This window comes from Mus pahari, chromosome 8 (genome assembly GCF_900095145.1).
Source record: "Mus pahari chromosome 8, PAHARI_EIJ_v1.1, whole genome shotgun sequence".
Lineage (NCBI taxonomy): Eukaryota > Metazoa > Chordata > Mammalia > Rodentia > Muridae > Mus > Mus pahari.
This window is the reverse complement of record NC_034597.1, coordinates 26,912,700-26,935,998: the sequence shown is the minus strand read 5'-3', so window position 1 is coordinate 26,935,998 and position 23,299 is coordinate 26,912,700. Positions and strand designations below refer to the sequence as shown.

General features: G+C 43.9%; 1 protein-coding gene across 1 annotated transcript in view; it reads right to left on the bottom strand.

Annotated features, from left to right (window-relative positions):
• Positions 1 to 1,382: 1,382 nt before the first annotated feature.
• The window catches only part of Grid1 (glutamate ionotropic receptor delta type subunit 1), a 738,391-nt gene continuing 716,474 nt past the window's right edge, over positions 1,383 to 23,299 (bottom strand). The window contains exons 14-16 of the mRNA XM_029541717.1: positions 20,096 to 20,262; positions 12,931 to 13,171; positions 1,383 to 2,565 (exon numbers count right to left, since the gene is read on the bottom strand). Coding sequence (XP_029397577.1) covers positions 2,137 to 2,565; positions 12,931 to 13,171; positions 20,096 to 20,262 — 837 coding nt within the window. The 3' untranslated portion in view covers positions 1,383 to 2,136. The remainder of the gene's footprint in view (positions 2,566 to 12,930; positions 13,172 to 20,095; positions 20,263 to 23,299) is intronic.

Below are 23,299 nucleotides of genomic sequence, written 5' to 3'. Positions count from 1 at the left end.
CACACACACACACACACACACACACACACACACACTCACAGACTCTTACTCCGAACCAAAGACATCCATATCCATGATATACCAAAGAAACCAAGTCATCTTTGGGATACAGACAGGTGTAAGATAAGGCAGTGAGACCAGAGTTTGATTTTTAAAATAGAGATTATATATATGAAAATTAATCCTCCAGTGCAAGTTGCCCAACATGTTGATGAAATGAAAGCAAAGCCTATACATTGTTAGGGTGATGGGAGCCCACCCAGGCTTTGCCATGTACACCTGTCTCCAAGCTCTACACACTAACTGGAGAAATGTGAACAGGTCTTTTAGTAATACTAGCAGCATGGCATCCCAGTAGCCAAAGGTAACATGCCTGTAAACACTCTCTTCATCTGGTGCTTTTAGCTGACTGTGTGATACAGTCACTCTTTCATCCTCACTAACATCATTATGGATTTGGGGAAGTAAATTCATCTTGGTTAGTTTTCACCCTCATGGTTATATATCTCTCAACTAATGCTATATGAGTACAGATAGAAGCAGCAACTGATAGGACTTCGTATTTCTCCAAGATCTCTACACCTTGATTTGTGATTGGGGGTTGAGTCCCAAACCCTTGAAGCTGGATGGGGTCATGTTCTACATCCTAGCAATGTAGACAATTAGAGACGTTTTGTTCTTCAAAAGGGGAAGAAGGGACTTTTAGTGGCACAGCTCAGGTTACTCTTGATGGATCATTTCCAGTTCTACAGTTTAGTTACCCCACAAAGGGCAGTATAGAGATCCTTAGGTTAGCCTTGTTTTATGAAATCGGACTTCCCAGCAAATTCACCATCTTAGAGGATGTCAGATGCCCCCAGCTTGAAGGATTCCTGCTGAGGTCTGGTTCATTTAATCTACCAGTGCAGAAAAGGCAGTAAAGTCTGAAGGGGCTGGTCCTGTTTAGCTGACGTCATAAAGAGCTAAAGCCATGTCTTTGAGGACTCTGGATAGCTTCATTAGGGCAGAAGAGTCTTTTGTTTCAAACATTACATAGCTATGTTTCTCAAAAAGGGCAAGCTTCTTCTCTATGTGGTCCCTCTTGTTTATCCTCAGTCTGCCCTTCATCTGGAGACACTTCCACCAACTCTTTTCTATAGAAACCTTTACCTGTGACCCTGATGTTTCTATACTCTGTGTCTCTAACCACACTTTCCCTCACCCAGAGCTGTGGAACCTAATCCAAGCAAATAATCTTTACCTGGTTTCACATCCCTCCATCCCTCAACCTCACCAAAGATGTCCCACCCAGGCCAGTCATACCTCTAACTAGATGGGGTCTGCCCTCCTTTTATATAGTCTCTTCTAATTGATTCTTCTGAGTAGAAAAAAGAGTTTTTTGTTTTTTGTTTTTTTAAAAAGACCAACAATATGCTGTTCAAACACATTGGTATCAAAGCCTCAGAGATTGTGACCTCAATATGGGCAGCTTTTCTGAGGCCCTGGGGACAATTGCATGCTACACACTGTGACACACAGTGACCTTACCATCTTGAGCCTGATTGTCTAGGGCCATGTCTAGGGCAGGTTGCCCTACAGCTCAGGGAACAGATGGGCCCACCCAACATGGGCTCCAGACTCAGACATATTCTGAATCTACCCAAGGACACTGAAGGAGGAATGAGGGGCTTTTAAGAAAAGGACACAAGGGAAAGCTGTGGGTACAGCAGCAAGCAGCATTCGGGGGCTTGTCCATGACTTCCTTCTCCCCAGCAGCCAGGAGCTTCTCCGATGGTTCTTCCTGCCCTCAGAAAGGCCCAGGAACAGGGGGCTCCTTTGGCACTTCAGAATGATCACAAGTAATTTGCCTTTTTATTCATATAGAACAAAATTTACAAAGTCATTCATACAGTTTTTGTTGTTTTGTTTTTTTTTTTTTTACTGACTTCGAAAATTGGGAATATTCAAAATACACTTTTACCCCACTCCATTCTGTCATTATTTACACGTATGTACAAGAAAAATGAAAGAGTCTTTGTGTGTGTGTGTGTGTGTGTGTGTGTGTGTGTGTGTGGTGTCTGTGTTGTCATTTTCTTGTATTAAAAAGCTCTGCTGGTCGGGTGGGTGGGTGGGCGGGCAGGAGGGCAGGCGACACGGTCAGATAGAGGTGCCATGGGAGGTGTCCAGAGCCTCTGGAAGGACGCCTCCAGGCACAGGCTGGAAGGACATAGGGATGGGGGTCTTCACCGGGCTCTGTCGAAACAGTCCCCCATTGGGCGACCTGTGTTTGCACTGAATTGAGGGCATAGTGGCTGAGCTGCTCAGCGGCAGTGGCAGGTTGCTGCTGGGCCCTGACGACAGTGTCCGGCTGGTGCCATGGCTGCTCTGCTCGGGCAGAAAGGTGCTGACCGAGAGCTGGGTGTTCTGGTACTCCCTCGTGGGCTCCAAAGCTTGGCTTGGAGCCAGGCCCCCCATCTCCAGGGCAGACAACTCAATGGACGCTGGGGAAATCTGCTTGTGAGCAATGTCTTCATCCATGAGGCTGTTGATGCGCCGGTGTACCTGTTCCAGATTCACTTCTTTGTCCTGGAGAGAGAAAGCACAGGGAGGTCAGAGGACATCCTAAGAGTGTGTTGAGGACTGCTGGCTGCACAATTTGGAAACCTGGAGGTACCAGGCCTATTGAGCTTGCCATACAGTTTCTCCTATTGCTCCCACCTTCCCTCGATCAGATGGTCAACCCTTGGCTATCCGGGGAATCCATACACTAGAACACTAATCTGTATATAGCAATGACCCAGACAGCAGGCATCTGAAGCTCTTCCACACCCCCACACTCAGCTTAGGATCCCTGACATGCCCAGGGGCAACCCCATGACAAGATGCTCTGAAGAGCTGTCAGACACAGGAGGAGATAAATAGAGTGCCAGGAAAATAGAGGAAAAGGTCTGAATCCCCTAGTGTGCCCCCATGCATTTGCAATTTGAATCCACATCCCTCCAAGGCGTCATACTGTCTCCCCTGCCTTACACAAGGAAGCTCAGGTTTAGAATAGTGTCATTGCTATGTGCCACAAACCCCATGAATTTTAGAGACTCCTAGAACCTCTGCGGTCTGTGTGCAAAAGCAACTCTGTCCTACCTGGTAACCTATTTTTTTTTCTGTGTAGAATCTTTAGTTCATCCCCGAGAGGAAGCCTATTCCCATTTGGCTAATGGGACATTGGAGCTTAAGTGGAGAGAGGGGCAGGGACAGGAAGTGTCAAGAGGACTTATGGCTTCCTGAATGGGTAGCCTCACCCTTGACCCTGTCTCACCACAGTTGGGGGCATGACAGAAGACCTTTGGTTTATTTATCTGCTGAAGAATGCAAATAAAGAATAAAATGACTACTATAATTCTTCTCAAGTAAACTAATGTCGCACCACCAATGTTCAAATGAATTAAAGTGGCCACTGTGCTAGAGAGCTTAAGGAAGATGTCACCTGCTTCCCTAGTCCTCCCTCACACCCCAGGGAAGTGCATGACTGTCCAGAAAATGAGCTATGTCATCTCCCAAATAAAGGTACGAGCTGCAGCACCATTTGTGACTCTGTGGGTACCAACATTTCAGGCAAGATGGTGGCTACATCTGGCCCTTACTGATTTCAGACTCCAACAAAAATACCGTGTCAAAGCTCATTTCTAAAATTCAATCTTGCCAGTTCCCTAGTGCTCAAAGCATATGTCAGAGAAAGGAACAGAACCTGTTCATGTTGTAGGTATTTTAAATATATCAAGAGATGTAGAAGCCTTGGCATGCTTCCAAAAGGAAGAAGAAATGACCATGCAAAGCCGAGGTTACCCCAGTGATTGCTTTGAGCTCCTATGGGGATAAAGGACAGGGCCTTCCCATCAGGAGGCCACTTGGACCAAAGGGCCTAAGCTCTCCCTCCTTTCACTTGATGTCAACCACAAAGTCAATATTAGGAAGAATCAAGTGATTATTTCTCACCTGGGCAAAGAACTAAAATACCCTGTAACTCACTCCTTATGTCATCGATCCCTGCCTTACAGAAAAGTAATCATTACTGCCTAAACGTCCATGAGTTGGCAGCTGGCATACTGTTCCTAACTTCTAGTAAGACACATACTGCAGTTTCCAGAACATCTCCGAAGACAAGAAAACTGACAACTTCCATGGAATAATGAAGAACTCATTTCAGGCCAGGAAGAAACTGAATAACAGGGAGCAGACTGGTCAGAGGGTGAGGGAACACTACAGAAATTGGCTTGGTATCATAAATGGAAATGACATTGGAAGTAATTGAATAGCCACTGGAAAACACCCATGATTCCAGTGATCCGCAGCCTCCCAGAGGTTTAACTTGGCTCATCAGTGCTGGGAAGTACTTCAGAGATAAGAATACCTCTGAGTAGCCAGCGCCAGAGGAAAAGTGGTGGGAAATGGGTGGAGATGTTATCCTCTGTTCTGCCTAGCTCAAGACCATTCATGATATTCCTCTATCAGCTCCTTCCACAATGTAAAAGCTGTAAATGCTCATCAACTTACAATGTTAAATGGTAACAGTCTTACTGCAAATTGAAACTATTACCAGCCAACAATGTAGTTACCTTAACTACCAGGCATCCTCACTTAGCAACAATGGCACAGAGGACTGGTGCTTTCTGCTGGCATTCTGCAGCTGTCTAGGAGGGTGGCTCTCTTCTGCTTCTCCATATTATCAGAAAATAGGACCACATAGGCACTTGCTCAAAAAAAAGACTAAAAATCTGAAGGATTAAATTCTGCTGATGGCATGTTGCTTTTATACCATGGTAAAGGTGAAACATCATAGTTGAACCACAGCAAATGAAGAATAACCTATAGATACAGCAAACCAAATTCAAGTTACTTGTCAAATTATTTCATACCCGGGTTGAGGTAGATCAGTATAAATCCTCAGTGTGTGCCTTATCTGTTTTTGTGGGGTTTTTTTTTTATATAAGAAAAAAAAAACTTTTGCTTTCTTTGTATAAAACTTTTACAATACTATTTTATACTTGATATTTGGGCTCTAGTACCTTGGACTCTCTCACTGTTGATGACTTCTTAAATAATATACAGTTGGATTGCTTTGGAGAGTTTTGTGGAAATGGCTATCTTCATTTTATAATAGTGTGGCAGGGGAAGGTAACATTTCCCACTAAACAGACAGACTCACACAGAGAATGGTTGGAGTTCCATCCCAAAGCAGTTCTGCCGTACCTAGCACTCTGTTCTGTGGTGTGGCCTCAGGGCCGGGACATCTGGACAATGCCTGGCTCTGCTCACCGCGAAGCTTATACTTCCAGCCTTTCATGGCTGCCAGGATCTCCTATGCAGCTTTGGCTATGGGAAATGACCCCCTTTGTCTGCCCTAACCAAAGTCAGTGCCACAGCTTGGCTGGTGAAGGTATTTATACACCATCTTCGTCCACCTGAAAGGTGCAAGGGCACAAGGAAGGGTGTAAGGTGGAGACACTTGAATAGAGTTTCAGATGCTTTTAGGGCTTGAGGAAGCAATATTCTCTCCCTTGCAGCCAGCGAAACTTGTAGAAGTCTAGGTAAGCCAGTTGTCTGCACTATAGCCTTTGGTTTCCATAGGAAGAAAGCTATTGAGTGATGTTTCTGAGTTCCCTTCAAAGAACTGCTTAGTTCGATAGGCAATTTTTCTACCTTTCTGTTTTCTCTTCAGTACTATAGGATATCCATTTGGAATGGAAGAAAATTAAGTTGCACCATGGACTAATTTGCAACAGGCAAGGAAGCAAGTTGTCTTGGTTCCAGATCTATTTACTCTGGATTCTGAGCAGCTATAGGGAAAGCCTGGAACTTTTACTAACATCATCTAAGCCCTGGCCCAGGCAGGTGCTCTGGAGGCATGTGTTGTCTTTCAGGCATTGGAGAGAAAGGATAACTTCCTGTATACAAATGCCCTAGGGATACGGGAATTTGAGAATCTCCTATAAAGAGACAACACTTTCTACCCAGTGCCAGAGAAAAAAATATAGCTTGGTGGGGTGTTCCAACCGAAGGCCTATGGAGAAAAATGTGAGCAGGGGAAGCCTTTTCATTCAATGTCTACAGCCCTGACATTCAAAGCACAAAATGCCTTGCTATTTCTGTGTATCTGGGGTGGAAGGAGGGCACAGGTAATAACTTAGCCTTTAGTGCAGCTGGGAGGTCATGCACCATCCAAGTATTTAGGATAAAGACTAACCCAAGGAATGGATATTTCTTTTTATTTTTATTTATATGCTGAGAATTTCATGTCATACATTTTGATTATAACCTTTCCCCTTCCTCAACACCTCTGAGATCTTCCTTCACCTCAGGACCCACCCACCTTCAAGTTCTATCTAAAAAAAAGAAAAAAATAAAAATAAGTAAATAAAAAAGAAAAATTCAAAACCAAAACCAAAACAAAGCACATGAGAACACGCAGGAGCACATGTTTTATTTTTCTGATAGAACCCTAACAGCATAAAAAAATAGGCCCAAAATTTGACAAATAGGGTTACATAAAATTAAAAGGCCCTGCATGTGCACACATGCACCACTGCTGCCACCACCACGACTGCCACTGGACCAACAGCAACTAAAGCATCGAGTCTGATTTGTGTTGGCTTGCTACTCCTGTACATCTGAGAGTAAGATCTTGAAACGTTTCTTAACCTAGTGTATTTTTTCCCTGCCTCAAATTAAGGATGGATGAACCAGTTGCAAGGAGTGTGAAGCCGTGCAGTGCAAATCAACTCCCAATTGTGGTTATCTATTAGCCTCTAACCTTTCCATGTCAGGATACATAGAACATGTTCACACCAATTGAACAAATTTTCCAGAGAGAGCTTCCCATGCCAAGTGGCTGTCAAGAATCCAACTTTCTCCTATCAGTAGGACCTCTTTCTATTCAAATTCCATTACCCCAGGAGCACCAAGATTAAGCTAAGCCCTGGGAGAAGAGGGCCCCATCAGGAGTCTCCTATACTGGTTGGTTAACTCTATGAAAAAATGAGCAGAGCTACTCTAAATGAATGCAGCCTGCCTCCGAGTCTCCACACCTTGAGCTGTCTATGCCTGCTCCTTAGTCTAAAAGCTAGAACTGAGGGGCAAGAAGCACAAAACAGCCATGGCCGGGGGGCCTTGGAAGATGTGTTCTCTGGCATCACCTGGGGCTACAGATTTAGCATGTGCAAGGTCATGTCCATTCTGAACTTGTATGTCTCTGGCCAAGGAAAAAGGAGGCAGAAGTAATCAGCTTAAGCAGGGACAGTGGCAAGAGTAATTTGAATAGCAATCCTTTCAGACAAAATGATTTATTCTACAATGTTATGCAAACCAAATAATGGACTTTTTTATGTGAACTATATCAGTTTACATCCTCATTACCCCAAGGCTTCTGTGTTCAAACAGGTAATGACAGTTGTGGAAAGAGACCTAGAACTTATGGTTCCTTTCTTTAATCTACCATAGGGAACTGACCTAGCCAAACATTCCTGAATATGACATAATCTTCACTGACTGCATTTACCCACAAATTGCCTGGAATCCGGCTCTCTATTCCTCATCCCATGTTAAGCATGATGGCAGATACAGAATCAGAGGTTACCAGAGAACCTCTCTTAGGCAGAGATAAAGTTCTGTAATTAAGCTGCTGTTCACCAACGTGGAAATAATACAGTGTATTGAAAAACGGTAATTAACTAAACTATCATCTATGTAACAGCTTGTTACATGTGGGACTCACTAGAGCTGACTTTGTTTGGAATCCAACAGTTCCTTCTTTAAAGTAGTCAGGAACAAAACTAGGGCTCAGGGATTCCCTGCCTGACCTGGATGGCTGCTGGAAGCATCCTCTTGCTACCATTGAGACCCACCAGGGAGTCAATGACTCCCAATGGATGGGAACAACACCATCCTCTTTAAGAGTGCTAGTAACTGGGTTTGGGTCTGGGTGTTGTGATCAGGTGAAAACAAAGAGGTTGAATTTCAAGACAAGGCAATGAGCCCAGGGGATGATGGGTCACGCGTTAAAGCATTTTGGGAGAGTGTCCAGTCACCTCCCTCACAAGTATTCCTTGGCAGGGAAATGAAAGGGAGCAAACGATCACCTCACACACCAGATGGGAACAGCAGGACCCACAGGAATGAGCTGAGACTCTTGCCCTAGAGAGATCTGCTCAAGGTGACCCACAGAGAGTGTAGCACTGAGAACAGTACCCATGCCCACCTAGATCCAGCACTGATGTTGTTCTTTCCTACCATACCAGGCTCACCTTCCTCCCCTTGATAGAAAGAGGATCGACAGTTTTAATCCTTGGTAGGATATCAGAAACAAATGCGGAGACTTTGTAAATTATAGCTTTCCAGATCTTCTTAATATGACCCTATGGAAACTGAGCCCAAATTCCAGAATTAATCATCTCTGATATGCAGCCAAAATTGAAAGCCATTGATCCAGCTGCAATGATTATACAACAATTTAACATTTAATAACATTTTCTTTATAGGAGCCCAGACTGGTTCATTCATTCAATAAATACATTTGAGCTTCTACGACCAGATGAGCTAATGTTCTTGGTAAAACATTCATCTTTGGTTCCTGGCATATAGAAAATGTTCGATACCTCAATTGTATTCATCACCCCCTAACAAGAGCTCCTGTGTTCCAGAGAGTGGGCAAGGCAATTCAAAGGCAGAGGTAAGGAGGTACTGGAGGCTGAAAAGGAGATGGGTGGTGGTCACAGGCAAAGATGGCTTCACCGGGGACCTGGTTCTAAGATACTCAGCAGTGTGTAAGTGCTCTTTGCCTTTGTACTGGAAGGCTCTGGGCTAATTGCTGCAATGTACTAAACTGTCTGACAGCTAGTCTCGGTTTTCAACAGAAAACACAAAACAGGGTTAAGGGATGCTTTGCTAGACTCTGACACAAGGAAGAATCGAGTCTCATCCCTTATTTTTAAAAATCTTCCAGAAAACGTTAGGTAGAAATTAATGGCCCTGTACAACCTGAGAAAGCCTAGTGTTCTTGCCCTGTGACAAGCCCACCTACAGGAGGTGGTGGGTGCTAGGAAACAGATGTATCATCCGTGTGCCAGACTTGTTTTCTGTCATTGCTGAGTAGTAATTAGGAAGCCTTCCTTAAATGTTGTTGACTAGGGTTACAAAGACAGTGTTCTAGTTGTATAGCAAAGGAGTGGAAGTAAGGCAGGCTATGAAATTAAAGAGAGGTCCCTTAGTCTCTATTCACCCATAAGGAAGCAGCCTTGAGGGGTATCTATACAGATGCTGGTCCCTAGGTCAGAAGAAAAGGGTTGCTGCTAAACTGTCTCCTCCTGCCCAGCTAATCTGGCCTCCATCAGCCCACTCTGCCATGGAGACATGGTGCAGGGCGAGCAAGACAGGAAGAAACCGGAATTCCAACTTGCAGCCCAGTGATGGATGATTCATCCCTCACTCTTCATGTCAGCTCCCATTTGTGCAGTTCTCATCTGTATTTCATGAATATTTCATCCTCAGAGCAACGATTTCACATCCCCCATAAATCTAGCGGGTGGCTCTTAACTGCATCCCCACGAGCTTGGTGCACTCACCTGCATTGGGTAACTACATAATTGTCTGATTCCCCCGAAAAAATATGAGCTCAAATGCACATGAATATTAAGAGGTTGATTGCACATTACTACTCTTTCCCAAAAAGGTGTCTAAACTCTGAAGACATCGCAGCACAACCCATTAAACACAGCTTGGGCTCCACCCAAAGACAGGTTTTCAGCTCTTAAGAAATATAACCGGCATCCCAAAACGAAACATTCCAAGAGTTTCCAGATAGCCTCATCTAATTGCAATGCTACTCCATAAAACATGGGCCAGCAGCAATGTGAGAGGGATCTAAATTAAACACCTTCATTATTTTACCACAGTTTTAAAGATATAATTCTGAAATATTGCCATTTTGGGTCCATCCTCTGCTCCTAGATGACAGGTTCAAACCTCTCACCCTGGCATTGACACATTGGAAGGAGACCCAATCCTCCTTCCTCAGATTCTTCTACTGTCTTCTCCTTCATGCCCTTACTTCTTGTTAACCCTTTGTTTACCTTGTCCAAAATACAACTCTCCCATCTCACCTCCAGCTCAATGATTTCTACCAATTTCTCATCTCTCCACACTAACATCCTCAAGATACAATAATTTTCACTAACCACTACTCACCCCAACACTGTAGCCCTACTCTGTGCTGGCCAGGATGGGGTTCCTCTGTACTCTAGTGGTTCTCATTGCTAATGTCAGGACAGCTCAATCTAGAGGATGGAGGCTTGTGAGCTATTTTGTAGCCACCCAAGAGGTGAAGAAATATCCTGGGAGGGAGAAGAAGGGTCCATGAAGACAAGATTGTTAAAGGAAGCAAGGAGGAGCATGGGATAAACTTCATCTGGAAGGTGGAGACTTAGAAAAACAGGGGAAAGGTCTCATATAGCCCATTTGAATATGAGGGGAAGGTGGAGCGCACCTACTGGGCTGCCCCATGTCTTCTGTCATTCTTGCTTCTATCTGCCTGGACTGAGAGCCAGGCAAGGAGGCCCACATTGTGGAAGAACAAACTGAAAGTGTATTCCTCTATATCAGAGGACGTGGATTTATGCAGAAGTGAGAAAGTAGGAAATGATGCTGGCAAGAAAGAAGCAAGCAGTGTGTGCTTCCCAAGCTGGCCATCTTGTGGTCTTCTGTGGTCTTCCTTTGCTTGTACCTTCTTATTTATGTCTCTATCTGCCTTTCTGTCTCTCTCTGTGTGTCTCTCTCAATCTCTCTGTCTCTGTCTCTGTCTCCCTCCCTCCCCCTCTCTCTTTCTTTAATTCTAGGTGACCACAATTGGAATGATCACTGCACTAGGGGCTCTAAAGGGATGAAACTGAAAGTAGACAATGCCTCCCAGTTTAAAAAAAAACACAATGAACTTGAGCCCACATCCCTGCTCACACCAGACAAGAGAGACAGTTCCATGTCACTGCAATGTACACCCACAGCAAACAAACAACCCTCCGTTGTTAACCTGACCTACGGGACATTTGTACAGGGTAAAATAAAGAGGATGACTGAGGAGAAAGCCATGACCCCAAACAAAACCACACAGGCAGGAACACAATGGGTGAATCAATGACTCCTTTGCCTCCTGTCCTGTCTCCCCTGTCCCTATCCAGAGCTCTGGGACCACCCACCCTACCTGCCTGAAGATGTTCTTGTGTGTAAAGACCTGGGGTAGTGACAGTAGGCAAGGTGTCTTGGTTTTGATGTTCAGGGAACTGACAAGATTCCACAGTTACAGAGAACACTGGGGGCTTTGCTTTATCTGCTCAATAGGAAGTCATGGTCCCTTCAGGAAATTTTTTAAAAATGTAATCATTTCCAAACTTAACAAAATACAACTTTGAATAGAGCCATTAACTGCTCTTTTCAGTGGGTTTTCCTTAAACTTCCCCCTTCCCTCCAGTGGTTTAGGATTGACAGGATAGGCCATTGGAGTAGTAGTAAAGCCAGATTTCCTTCCTCCCCCCCAACCATCCCTCATGTACTGTCCCTCCCTCCTTTCCTTCCATGGAGATTTAGGAAGGCCTGAAGGGATGTCATGAGGACACTTTGGTACTGGCTCAGCAGTGCCAGCCAGCCACAGGAAAAGCATCAAGCTTACTGCCTGAAATGTGAGTGGTAAGTCTGAGGGGCAAGGGACAGCCATTGCCTTCCTCCTCATGAACTAACTCCGTTGTAGATTGATGGCTGAGGGAGCCATCAGCCAATCATGGCAGATCTCAGAAACAGATGCCAGGATGAGCTAGTGTTGCTGTTCAATGGTAGCAGTTCCCAGCCCCAACTAGATGATGTGAGATCATCCAGCTTTTCCCTCTCCTGCCTGCTTGTATTTCCTGCCCCAGTTTATTTTCTCCTTGACCTCTGAAGCCAGTTAATGAACTTGTGCATCACCTTGGCCTCCAGTAGAAAACAAAACTAGAATTATCAGGCAAAATCCTTCAGGACTGCCTTTAAACAGAATGCCAGCTGCTTTACAGCTTCCTATTTAAGATTTATCTCCAGAAGCCTCTGCAGAATCTATAAGCTGAAGTCTGATTCTTGATGAAGCCAGGCTGTGTGTAGCAGGCAGTGACCACAAATGTATGAAGTGCCTAGGCTTGTCCCATAGATGCCTATATGTATGTTTCTGTTGGCAGAGGATCATCACAAAGTGACACTTTTTGACACCTCTTTTAGGGGAACTACCTCACAGGAGTTCATTTCAAAAACCAAATCAGAAATTGGCCTTGAAGAGCAAATACCCAATAAGATGCACATGTCAAGGGACAGAATCAGCACTGGTTGGTGTACAAGGTGAAAGAAGTACCCAGAACTTAGTCTGGACAGAGCTCCAGTGTCTCCCAGGGTGGCAAGGCTATGCCTTGTGAAAATGGGGGAGAGAGGAAAGGCAGGGCAACAGGGGGATCAGGGAAGCCTCGCTTACTGGGGTCACTGGGCCTATGGCTCTGTGTGAGACACCAAAGAGAACCAAGAAGGAATGCGGGCTCCTCTCTTACCCTACAGGTGGTCTCTCCAGGTCAGGGTGGAAGCACATGAGCGGGGCAGGGTGGGGAAGGGCTCTCTGGCGCTGCCCACGCCGTACCTGCTCTATAGATAAATACAGGACTTTAGTGGCCTTGGCCGGTCCTTTGGCACTTTGTTCAAACATGAAAACACCCACTACATTTTCTCTGTTTATTTAAAAGCAAAATGAAATATGACATATATCCCCAATATACAATGCTGCTGTGTCCAGACAAGGTGACTCAGATAAATACTATCTGAAAGGAAACCACCCACCAAATCAATGGCCCAGGGAGACACCCTACCACTGGACTATGGCAAGACTATGAAGACACCAACCTCTTTGGGAGTCTCCTGGTGGCACCGGTTGCTGTTCCACCATAACTCTAGAGCAGCCACGAGGCAGGCAAGAAGGAGGCCAATGGCCAAAATACAGAAGACCCCAGCGAAGCTGTGCAGCTTAAGGGATTTGCCTTCAGTCTGGGTACTGGAATGGCTGGTGAGGTCACAGCGGCCTGTGTGTGGCCACCACTTCTGCTTGAGCACATCCAGGTCCCCTGTGTCTTGAAGCTCCAGGATCCTGCAAGACACAACACAGGTGAGCCATAGCCATTGACTTCATCAGCTTAGCCATCTGGTCTTACCATTGGCCTGCCATGCTTACTCTTGAGTCATTATAGCAATTCTCAGAACCAGGTTATTCCACAGTGTATTCTGCACACTGCCTGTGCACAGAGTGTTTTTCTCAGAACATATGATGACATGCTTTTCCTCTCCCTCCTGAACCAGTGGTTCAGTGACAAAGCATGTCAGGCTCCTCACCCAGATTACAGAGAATGTTCTCAGGATAAACTTGGGACACACAGAAATGAACGAGGCAACCCCAAAATGCACACTTAGTAGGATCACAGTCATAAAACTGCTGTCATTCAAAGTTTAACATCTAAAAGTTACTCATCCTTAATTCTAGGGTCTGGAATCCAAAATACTTCAAAATCTGAAACTTTTTGAGTATCTACATGATACCACAAATGGAATATTCTACATTTGTTCTCTTATATGTCAATAAAACAAACTTTGTTTATGTACAAACTTTTTAAAAATATTATGTAAGATTATGTAAGTCTATATTATATGATACATATGAAACAAATGAATTTCATGCTTATACTTAAACTTAAGCCCCATTTCTCAAGATATCCCAGTACATATATGAAAATATTTCAAATTGGAAGAAAGAAAATCCAAAATCTAAAATACACTTTTGTCCAGTCCAATTTGGAAAATGGAAACTCCACATTTCTATCTTGTCTGTCCTGGTAGGACCCATATTATTCTTCATTATTCCATTTAATTTAAGAAGATTCTGTACTGTGCCAAGAACGATTCTCAATGCTGCTAAGCCTATCATCTAAAGATCCAACACCATCCCTTAAACAATGAGCTCTATAGTGTAAGGACAGAGTTGTGGTGAACACGAGGAAATGAAGCAGAAGTGCCAGGAAGCCACACAGGTCAGGGGCTTAAGATGGAGGCTTAAAGAGGAGTTTGAGGAGACAAAGGGAAAGTGAAACTAAAGGATGATGAACCATGAAGCAGTGTGTGGTGGTCTAGTTGCTTCTGTGTGCAGTGTGTATCTATACTCTTACAAGATCTTCCTGAATCTTTGATGCCAACCTTCTGGAATTAATTTCTATTGTCTTATTTTACATAGAAGGAAATCAAGGCATGGAGAGGTGAAATACCTTCCCATAGTCACTTTGAGGCTGGCATCAACTGATACTGGAATACATGTGAACATTCTGTCTGGTGCAAAGGGAACATTGTAATTAAGCAGCTACAACACAGCGGTGGAGCTGTAGAGAGGAGAGTGAGGAAGAGTGAGGCATGGAATGAAGACAGTGAAATAGGCAGTCTGAGGTGTGAGCTCTAACAGGATGAGTGAGGGAGTCTGGGTGCATAGTGGTGGGACAATTCTTAACAATGGCCGTTGATACCATTGTGGTGTTTTGTGGATTCCTAGGGCTCTATACACTGAACCAGCCAGGTATAACTGGTAATTTCCAGATTCAGAACATGGAAGCCTTTCCATTTGAGGAGTAGTCTTTGAGTCTGGTCCATGGTGATGTACTTAGCTCATAATACCTGCAATGACCCCCTTGGGCTCTGGGTATGCGCAGTTAATGAACTGCAGAGGCTTAAATGGATAGTTGTGTAGTCTCTTCCCAGGACCCTACATCTATAGATCTGAGCCCGAACCAGTGTACTATACATGGGTCTGCATCTAAAGTATGAAAGGGCAACAGCCTGAGAGTATCCCCGGATGCGTCTTTATCGTGGATCCACCCTGGAGTAGCCTCTTACTATCTGGGAAGGACCCAGCTCAGTACAGAGTAGGGTTTGATATCATCTGTGTGCTACTGGATGAGGGCCAAGTCCCAGTAAGCCTAACAGATTCATGGTTACCATTCTAATGAATGGGGTAGCAACTTTTCATGTTTTCCAGGTGCAAGTTTAGTAGATATCAAAACAAAAGCTACTTGTTAGCAGATATTTGTTCTGTCAACCAAGGTGTGAATGTATTGTTGAATAATGAAAACAAACGGAAGATGAAAGGGCCGTGGTAAGATTATAAAAATATCCAGCAAGTGATTTAAGATTATAAAAATATCCAGCAAGTGATTTAGAGCAATGATAATCCCAAAAGGCTTGGAGTGTGGCCATGCCTGGAACACTACAGTACCTGAGGTCATTGATTTACATGTACATTTGTGTGTTTTGTGGCTGTTCTCAGACTGTCCCTGAAAACCACAGCTATCTCTAATGGTGTGTTCCATGATGAACTGAGCAGCTACAGAGTCCTTCTAACTACCATGTGTGGCTTTGCTCAGGCCAGGAAAGCTGCATGCTCGGCTGTTCACTGGCCTTTGTGAAGTGGTGACTAAGATGAGTAGGGTGAGATTACTGTAATAGAAGCTGATATGCAGATATGAGGCTACCAGGGACCAGGAGGAGGCTAATGATTGAACTACTTGCTCAGCGTGAAGAAACCAAGAGATTTGTGTCTATAAATAAGACTCTTCACTGATGGAGATTAGTTCTAATCCAGATTCTGAATTTCTCAACCCTAGCCCGCTCCTCATCAATATCTGAGAGTAAATAAGGTACCCATCTGAGTGGTCATTAGGTTATTATCCAGTGACTACTAACAGCTTCCATAAGAACTAGTTAGTTGTTGTGCAGTCCGATGGCCATATTGACCAACTTCTTCTCAAGTCACTCTTTGCAGGAGCTCCCTCTTACTGAGAGAACACTGTAGGGGCAAACCATTTATAGTGCTTCAATCTGCCTAACTACATGCAGAGGAATGCTTAATATATCTGTTTTATTTCCTGAAGGCCTCAGCACAGAATCTACCTGTCTTGCCCGGAGCTGTAATTAGAAAGGATTAATGCTCTTCTTCAGCTCTGGGTCATTAGTGATCTGGGAGGCCATGCTCTTCCTAGGACAACAGGCTATTATCTAGGTGTCAAGTTCTGACCTGGGAGATGGTAAGACCCTGGATGGACTATAGGGTGTGATCTTCTCACAGTGTCTATGAAGGGGGTGGTTCTGATGCCTTGATCTGCGTTTGAACACTGACGATCCTATTCCCTATTTGGTTCTTGATCAATCAATAAAGATGCTAGTAGCCAATAAGCTGTGTGGAATAGGCAGGACTTCCAGTTTTCCTGCAGGCAGGCTAACAGGATGCAGGAGAGGAGAAAGGGATTTGCCATGCTTCAGAGGGAGAAAAGACACCAGTCATGTGAGATCTAGGTTGGAGTGGCCATTGGCCAGTTCCCCGACTGGGCCTGGGTTAGCAGGCAGGATGTTAGAAACCTAACTAAGCTGAGGGCAGATTTAGGGTGCTGAGCTAGGACTAAAGGTAAATGAACAACTAAAGTTGAGGGCAGATTTAGGGTGCTTATCTGGGAGTGAAAAGAAGGGCATGATTGTCAAGGAAGGCTTAGAAGAGCCCAGCCAGTGAGCTAAAGCAATATAAAAATAAGCTAATGTGTGTGTATGCCTTTCATCCAAGGATACGATGGAACCTGAGTGGGGTTGGTAGATTAGTCTGCCTGGAGCTAAAAGCAGGATAGCAAAAACTACATGCAACATTTCTGGGCAACATCAGGTGGGCTGCTTAAATTTTCTGACCTTTTCTCCTCATAGTTGTATGTGTATTTTATGGCACATCTTATTTCAGGAAGTATATATGGCAATTTACAGGAAAACAGAATAAAAAATAAAAAAAACACAACAAAACAAGAAAGTGTAAATATAGAAGCAACAAGACAAATAAGTCATAGGCACAAAATGTCTTCAAGAATGAGGCTAACCTAACATGCACTATAACAATTTATATTCCTATTTATGAGGAAACAGAGCAATAAGAGCCATTTCCTGAAGCCACTTCTTCTACTTTCCAGACAGATATAATTGCAGGTGCTTTCTTTTATTCAATAGTTGCAGAGCCTGCTACACAGTAGGTGCTCAATAAATGGCTATTAAGTTGCTAAATGTTTATTGAATGCCCACTCTGCATGCTGTGGTCTGCAAAACTGTTATAGCACATAACATAAACCCTCACCATATCCACTTACATCTAGATCCTAGGCTCTGTCAAAGCAAACAAATAGCTTGACTCCCAATATGAAGGGAAAGGCAACCACAGAAATTCTAGATAAGCCTGGAATCTACTACTTATACAATGCAGGCCCTTATTCAAATGTCAAAGTGTGCTGCCCCCTGAAGCAGCTCTCTTCATTTTTCTGAGGCACATTGGAGCTTTAGTCAGCTCACAATGGGCTTGCAGTATGCAACAGAACCTCTTCTAGAACTAATAGTAACAGAAAGTTAGAAGTAAAGACAGGGGCATTCCCCTAAAAGGCAGACGCCTGTCTGTTGGAAGGAGGGATGCTACCAGCTCATGGGGAGGGAACAGCATGGAGACACATGACAATGTCGCAGACAGTTAGCACAGTCCTTTGAACACGTAGTCTTCTGATAAAAACTAAGAAGGGGGAAGTATTTCTTGCAAGAGAGACATGGAATCTGGGAAGTACACCACGTTTTTATGCTGATGACTGGCATGGGAGGGAGACCACACGCTGGCTGTGGTCTACTAACCGATGCAGCCATATAAAGAACATCTAACTCCTTAAGCATACAACACAACTCTTTAAGCATACAACAACACAACTATTGGTAATAGAGGAGAGCAACACCACTTCTCCTGGCTCATCTCTGTCTTCTCTATCTTGAGAATTTTCACTTTTCCTCGACCTGATCTGGGTATTCCTAACTTCATCCAAGCTTTCGAGCCAACATCTGCTTTCTTCTTTCCTAGTATATTGACATTTTTTTTTCCTTCAGACTTACATAAGAAACTTAACAGTGCTATCTCAGGGGCCTCTAACTTCCCACTAATGGGTCCCATACATCCATGAGCACTATCTTGAGACTCATTGGCTATTTGGGTGTTGCTGTTACACTTGCCTTATGGACTCCCTTACCATCTGCTCTACAGAGATGTTTGCAGGTTGATGGTCTGTGCAATCAGCCTGAAACTCCTATCTGGGAAAAACAACATGCATAAACTTCAGAAATGCCACTGCATTCTGAATCCTAAAGAGAAGCCATAATTTTTCACACTTTTAATTTGAAGAACTGAAAGATATCTCTCTATCTCTTATCACTGTTCTCTACTCCAGAAGGCAAAGCAAGGTATGAAACAGGTTCTTGAAGTTCTGGAGAAAACCTAAAGCCTCACTTAACTGCTCCTACATCTTCACCAAGTTTTGAAAGCACAATACTGACTACATTGGTTGCAAACCCTACTTCTCAGCCTTCTCTGGTGCACTTGAGGCTTAGCTGATCCTGAGCAAGAGGATCCAGTCTAGAAATCCAGGAAAGGGCAGGTAGTAGGGTTTGCAGATACAATGGTAATATGGTCCAGTGCTGGACTGGAATTCAGGAGAGCTGGATGCTGGAAGAGCACAAGGCACAGAACACACTCCCTTTCTCCCTGAATTACAGGGTAGAGAGCAGGTACTCTTCAACAATGTCCCTGTATCAACCTGGATATCCTCCAGATGGCTATTTTTCATGTAGATAATACATGAAGGCTGCAATTCATGTGTTAATCAGGCAACTGGTGGTCATCCCTAAGCTTGGCACTGAATGGATTTGTTCATGACAAAGTTCCTGCCACCTCTTGTTGGGTTTCAATGAGCCAAGGCAGAGCCTTCCTTTAGAATGTCCTCAATCACCTCAATTCTAATTCCGTCCCTCAGCAGGATGTCACGTCAGATATGTCCAATCTGAGGGTCCAAGGCTAGACTTCTTGTGAGACAAGAGCCTTGGCTGGTAAACTGGCTACAAGAAAACAAGCATTGAGTTTACCAATATCATTCAGTTCTACCCTCCCTGCTTAAATCCAGATCATTCAGACCATATAAACTGCTATAAGAGAGAACCAGTATGGGATAAGGAAAGATTGTTATTCTGAGGGAGAACAGCAGTGTGGAACTTGATCATGCCCAATAGTCCAGACCTAAGCAGGCGCAGGGACAAACTCATACCAACAATCACATGGGAAATGAAACTCAAGAACAAAGTAGACATGCTGCATTGGTTTCTGAAGGAGATCTCCATTCAGCTTAACATGGTTGAAAACTTCCTCTCTATTTAGCCATCCCTCCTCTTTCTCCACAATGCTCCTGAGCTTCCCTAATATTAATGAGAAGAAATCAGAATTAATTAACTCTCAGAGGATGGCACAGAAACCCAGAAGCCTACTTTAGACATGAGGAGAATAGAGAAAGAAAGGAAATGAGAGGTTGGCCTCTCATAACAACAACAACAACAACAAAAAGGCGAGGTCCATCTCTTGCCCCAGTGGACAGCAGCATCTATCTCATCCAGCCAGGAAATTTGATCCAAAGTCCACAGGACTCATCAGGTCACCTTGCTACAGATGGAGACAGTGCTTCTCGACTCTTACTTTGCATCTCCACATGGACAACTCACACTTTGAAGATATACTATAAAAAAGAGATTGTTCGGCTTCCCCAGATCCTACTTACTCACTTATCTGACTGATTCCTATGTGCCTTGAATATCACTACCCATGAGAAGTCCTTCTGGGTCCTATCAGATGCCCTTTTCTGCCCAACCCCACTCCTGGGACACTGCTTGACTCTGCACTGATATTATCTACATGTATCATAGTTCACCCATACTGCTGTCTTCCTACAAAGAGGCCATGAACTTCCTCTTTGCACCTAGTATCTATGCAGGGCCTGAGAAGAGGTATAGAGAAAGACACATTGGTCCCTAGATAGCACTTAGGAAGATGGGAGGAATCAATGCATTGATAATGGCTCTTATGTCATAGCAGGAGGTTTTCCTTCTATTCCAGCTGCCAAGGCTGCTAGAATTGACTTCTTGTTGTGCCTACCTCTGGGAGAAGAGGTCCCTGTAGGGGCTGCCATGTTGCAGGGCAATCCCGTAGCCCTTGCTGCTGATGCTGTTGCCGATGACAGTCACTGAGCAGTCGTCATCTGTCAGGGCTGCATACTCCACCACGGCCACATCCCATAGAAAGGCGTAGTTCCCCTTCTTTGCCTGAAAGACCCAAATCACCATGAAGCCCAGCATCCTATCTAGCTATATAGTTTCAAGCAGTGTGACATCTCAATGGTTGGGTTCCAGGGATTCCTCTATGTGGTCCCACTCACACTGTACAATTAATTCTCTTAGCATTTGTGACTTGTGAATGTACCACCAATTAAAACCATTCATCTTAGTAGATCCATCTACAGTTCATAGAGCAGGTGGAGAGGATGAGCTAGAGGTAGGTCACAGTGACATTGACTCACTTCTCAATTTAGTACACTTACCCTTGAGGAGTATAGAGAGTAACATTTGGAGAGTAAGATTACAGAGCAGAGTTTTAGGGGCCATATAATACCATATAATAAATACCATATAAATGTTGAAGGGATTGTGATAATTTTTATTAATAAGCTCCCAACTGCCAAGTCTTGCTTACCATGAACATGTGCATGGGTTCAGTGTCTCTGGATGGCCAAGATGAAATACCAATCAAAGGCACATGTCTCGAGTTTGCTATGCATGAGAAAATCTCATTACAGAGTGGGACGTGATGGTTACAATGAGGATAAGTATATGCACTCATACACAATGCACACACACATGCATCTTTTAATCTTTTTGCTGTGGGCAGACAGGATTGAAACAGAACCTTGTTGGGCTGCCCAGGTTGCCTTTATAATTAGATTATCTTGCTCTAGCAAGAGCAGGTTTCTGGCCCCAGTACTTCCGTGCAATGGAATGGTCGCAAATTCTTCCACTGCAAGTCTAGCTGCATCCCTAGCTGATACCTCTCAAACTCTTCCACAGCAGACACTCAGTTCTATTTTGATCAGTGATTCTAAATTGGACTAAAACTTGGGCACTCGGAAGGAATGTGAATGGCTTTTCTTCTTCCAAAGAGGCATTGCCACTTGGTTTTTGTTAAAATACTGCATAACATTCTTCATGTATCAAAGTGCCTAGTTTCCTTTCTCTGTTTAACACACAGATGCTTCTTGCCTTATCTCTCCCACTACGGCTCACATTGGATTCTGTAAAGCATAGCTGTAGACTTGGTAATAGGGCTGAAGCATCATAGACAAAATTAAACCAAGTTGGCTAGCTGTCGGCTTCTTGGTACTGTCCAGGGCACTGTTCCAGTTCCTGCCTTTGTTGGCTTTTCATTTCCCCTAAGATTCTCCAAGAAGTAAACGGATGCTAAACAAATCAGGCTTTTATTTCTATGCATTTTTCTTTTCCCCTTGGGTTGGGAAGATGAGGTTTTGAGAAAGGATCTTATCATATAGCCCAGGCTGAATTTAAGGCATTATCACCTTAACTAAACCTCACAAGTAATAGGATTATAAGCAAACAACACCACACCTAGCAGGAGGTTTCTTTTCTCAATACCCTAAGTGTCCATGACCGAAGCTGTCTTATTTCCTTGGCAGATTTTTTCCATTAGAAATAGTTGTGGGCAGAATATGACCTCCTGCACTGGGAACTGGCTTCTCGCAGCCTTTCACATAACCTTGTAAGAAATGATACACATCTGTGCCACCTACTGCCTGTCACCTGTGGCACCATTCAAATATTATGACAAGGTCTCATTCCTTGGCTAGTCCAATCTCAGAAGTCTTAAAGGACTTTGACCCAGGTTGCAAAATGACACACATCTCTCTCCATCCCCATAGGAAGATAACAGTCTTTGTAATTTCCCCACAACTGGCAAACAAGTTTTCCCATGAAAAACTATAAATTTTCAACCTCTAGTTCCAAGTTTCTCTGCAAAATGTTGACTTATGACCTAATATTTGCCTTCAGTTGGACAAGGGAGCATTTTACATCCACGCTTGCAATTCAACATGACAATCAGACACGGTTATTTGTACGATTTCAAAAGGGCATGTCATGTTGAAGGAAGAATTAAGATCAGCTTCCTTTCGACTTCTCAAGGGATGTTTCATGAATTAAAAAAAAAACAGAAATAAACTGGTTCAGGCCAACTGGAAACTGACTCTAGAACATCCCCTTGTGTTCTCTCAGAGAGGGTGACTGGAGTCCCTCAAGTCACAAGTCCATGAGCACGCAATGTGTAGACTCACAGATAGGCACACACAGCTACTGGGAGAAAGCCTGCATCTACAGCACTATTGGACTAAGCTGTGCAAAACACCTCTGAAAACCATGCAGGCAATTCCCCTGTCTCCACTCCAAGCTACACACAAAGGATTTTCTCTACAAGTAAGCACTTGCCTTCTTGAGCAGATGATGCTAAGTACCCACCATCTCCATTTGTAAACAATAACTAACCACCATCTTTCCTGTTTGTTTGAGGAAGCTTGGCTAGACCTCTAGACTACATGCTCAAACCATAGCACGAGGACTAGTAAATGGTAATGGGACACTTGCTGTGACAGGAACCAACTGCAAAGGGGCAAGCCAGCAGTGTATCAATTTGTACAACATATTCTTAGTGAAAAACAATCAAAACAAAAAATCTTTTTGCCATCATAAGTACCCCAGAACTCTCTGGCCCATGTCTCTTAGCTCCACACTGAATAAAATGCAGTACCAAAATTTCCCCTTAAGGAGGATATCTTGGACCTTGAAGGTATCCCCACAGTCTTGCTGGGTTATCACCAAAAGGCTACATGAGACAGAGCTATCTTAAATGTGACTGTGCAACATGAACATTCCAGAAGTAACTAAATAGAAGTCCAAATTTAGTTTAGAGAGATGGATCAGTCAGTAAAATGTTTATTGTGCAAGCATGAGGACCTGAGTTCGGATCCCAAGCACTCGTGTGAAGAGATCAAGATACAAGTGCAAGCACCTACAATCCCAGTGCTAGGGAAATAAGGACAGGAGGTTCCTAGTGCTTCGTTGGCCAGCCCTTTTAGCCCAAGAGGTGAGTTCCAGGTCTCAGTGAAAGACTTTCTCTTAAAAAATAAGGTTGAGAGCAATTGAGAATGAGACCTACCAGTGAGTTCTAGCTGCCACACACACACACACGTAGATACATGTATCTATGCCAAGAGAAATGAAAATCAAACAACACTGAGAT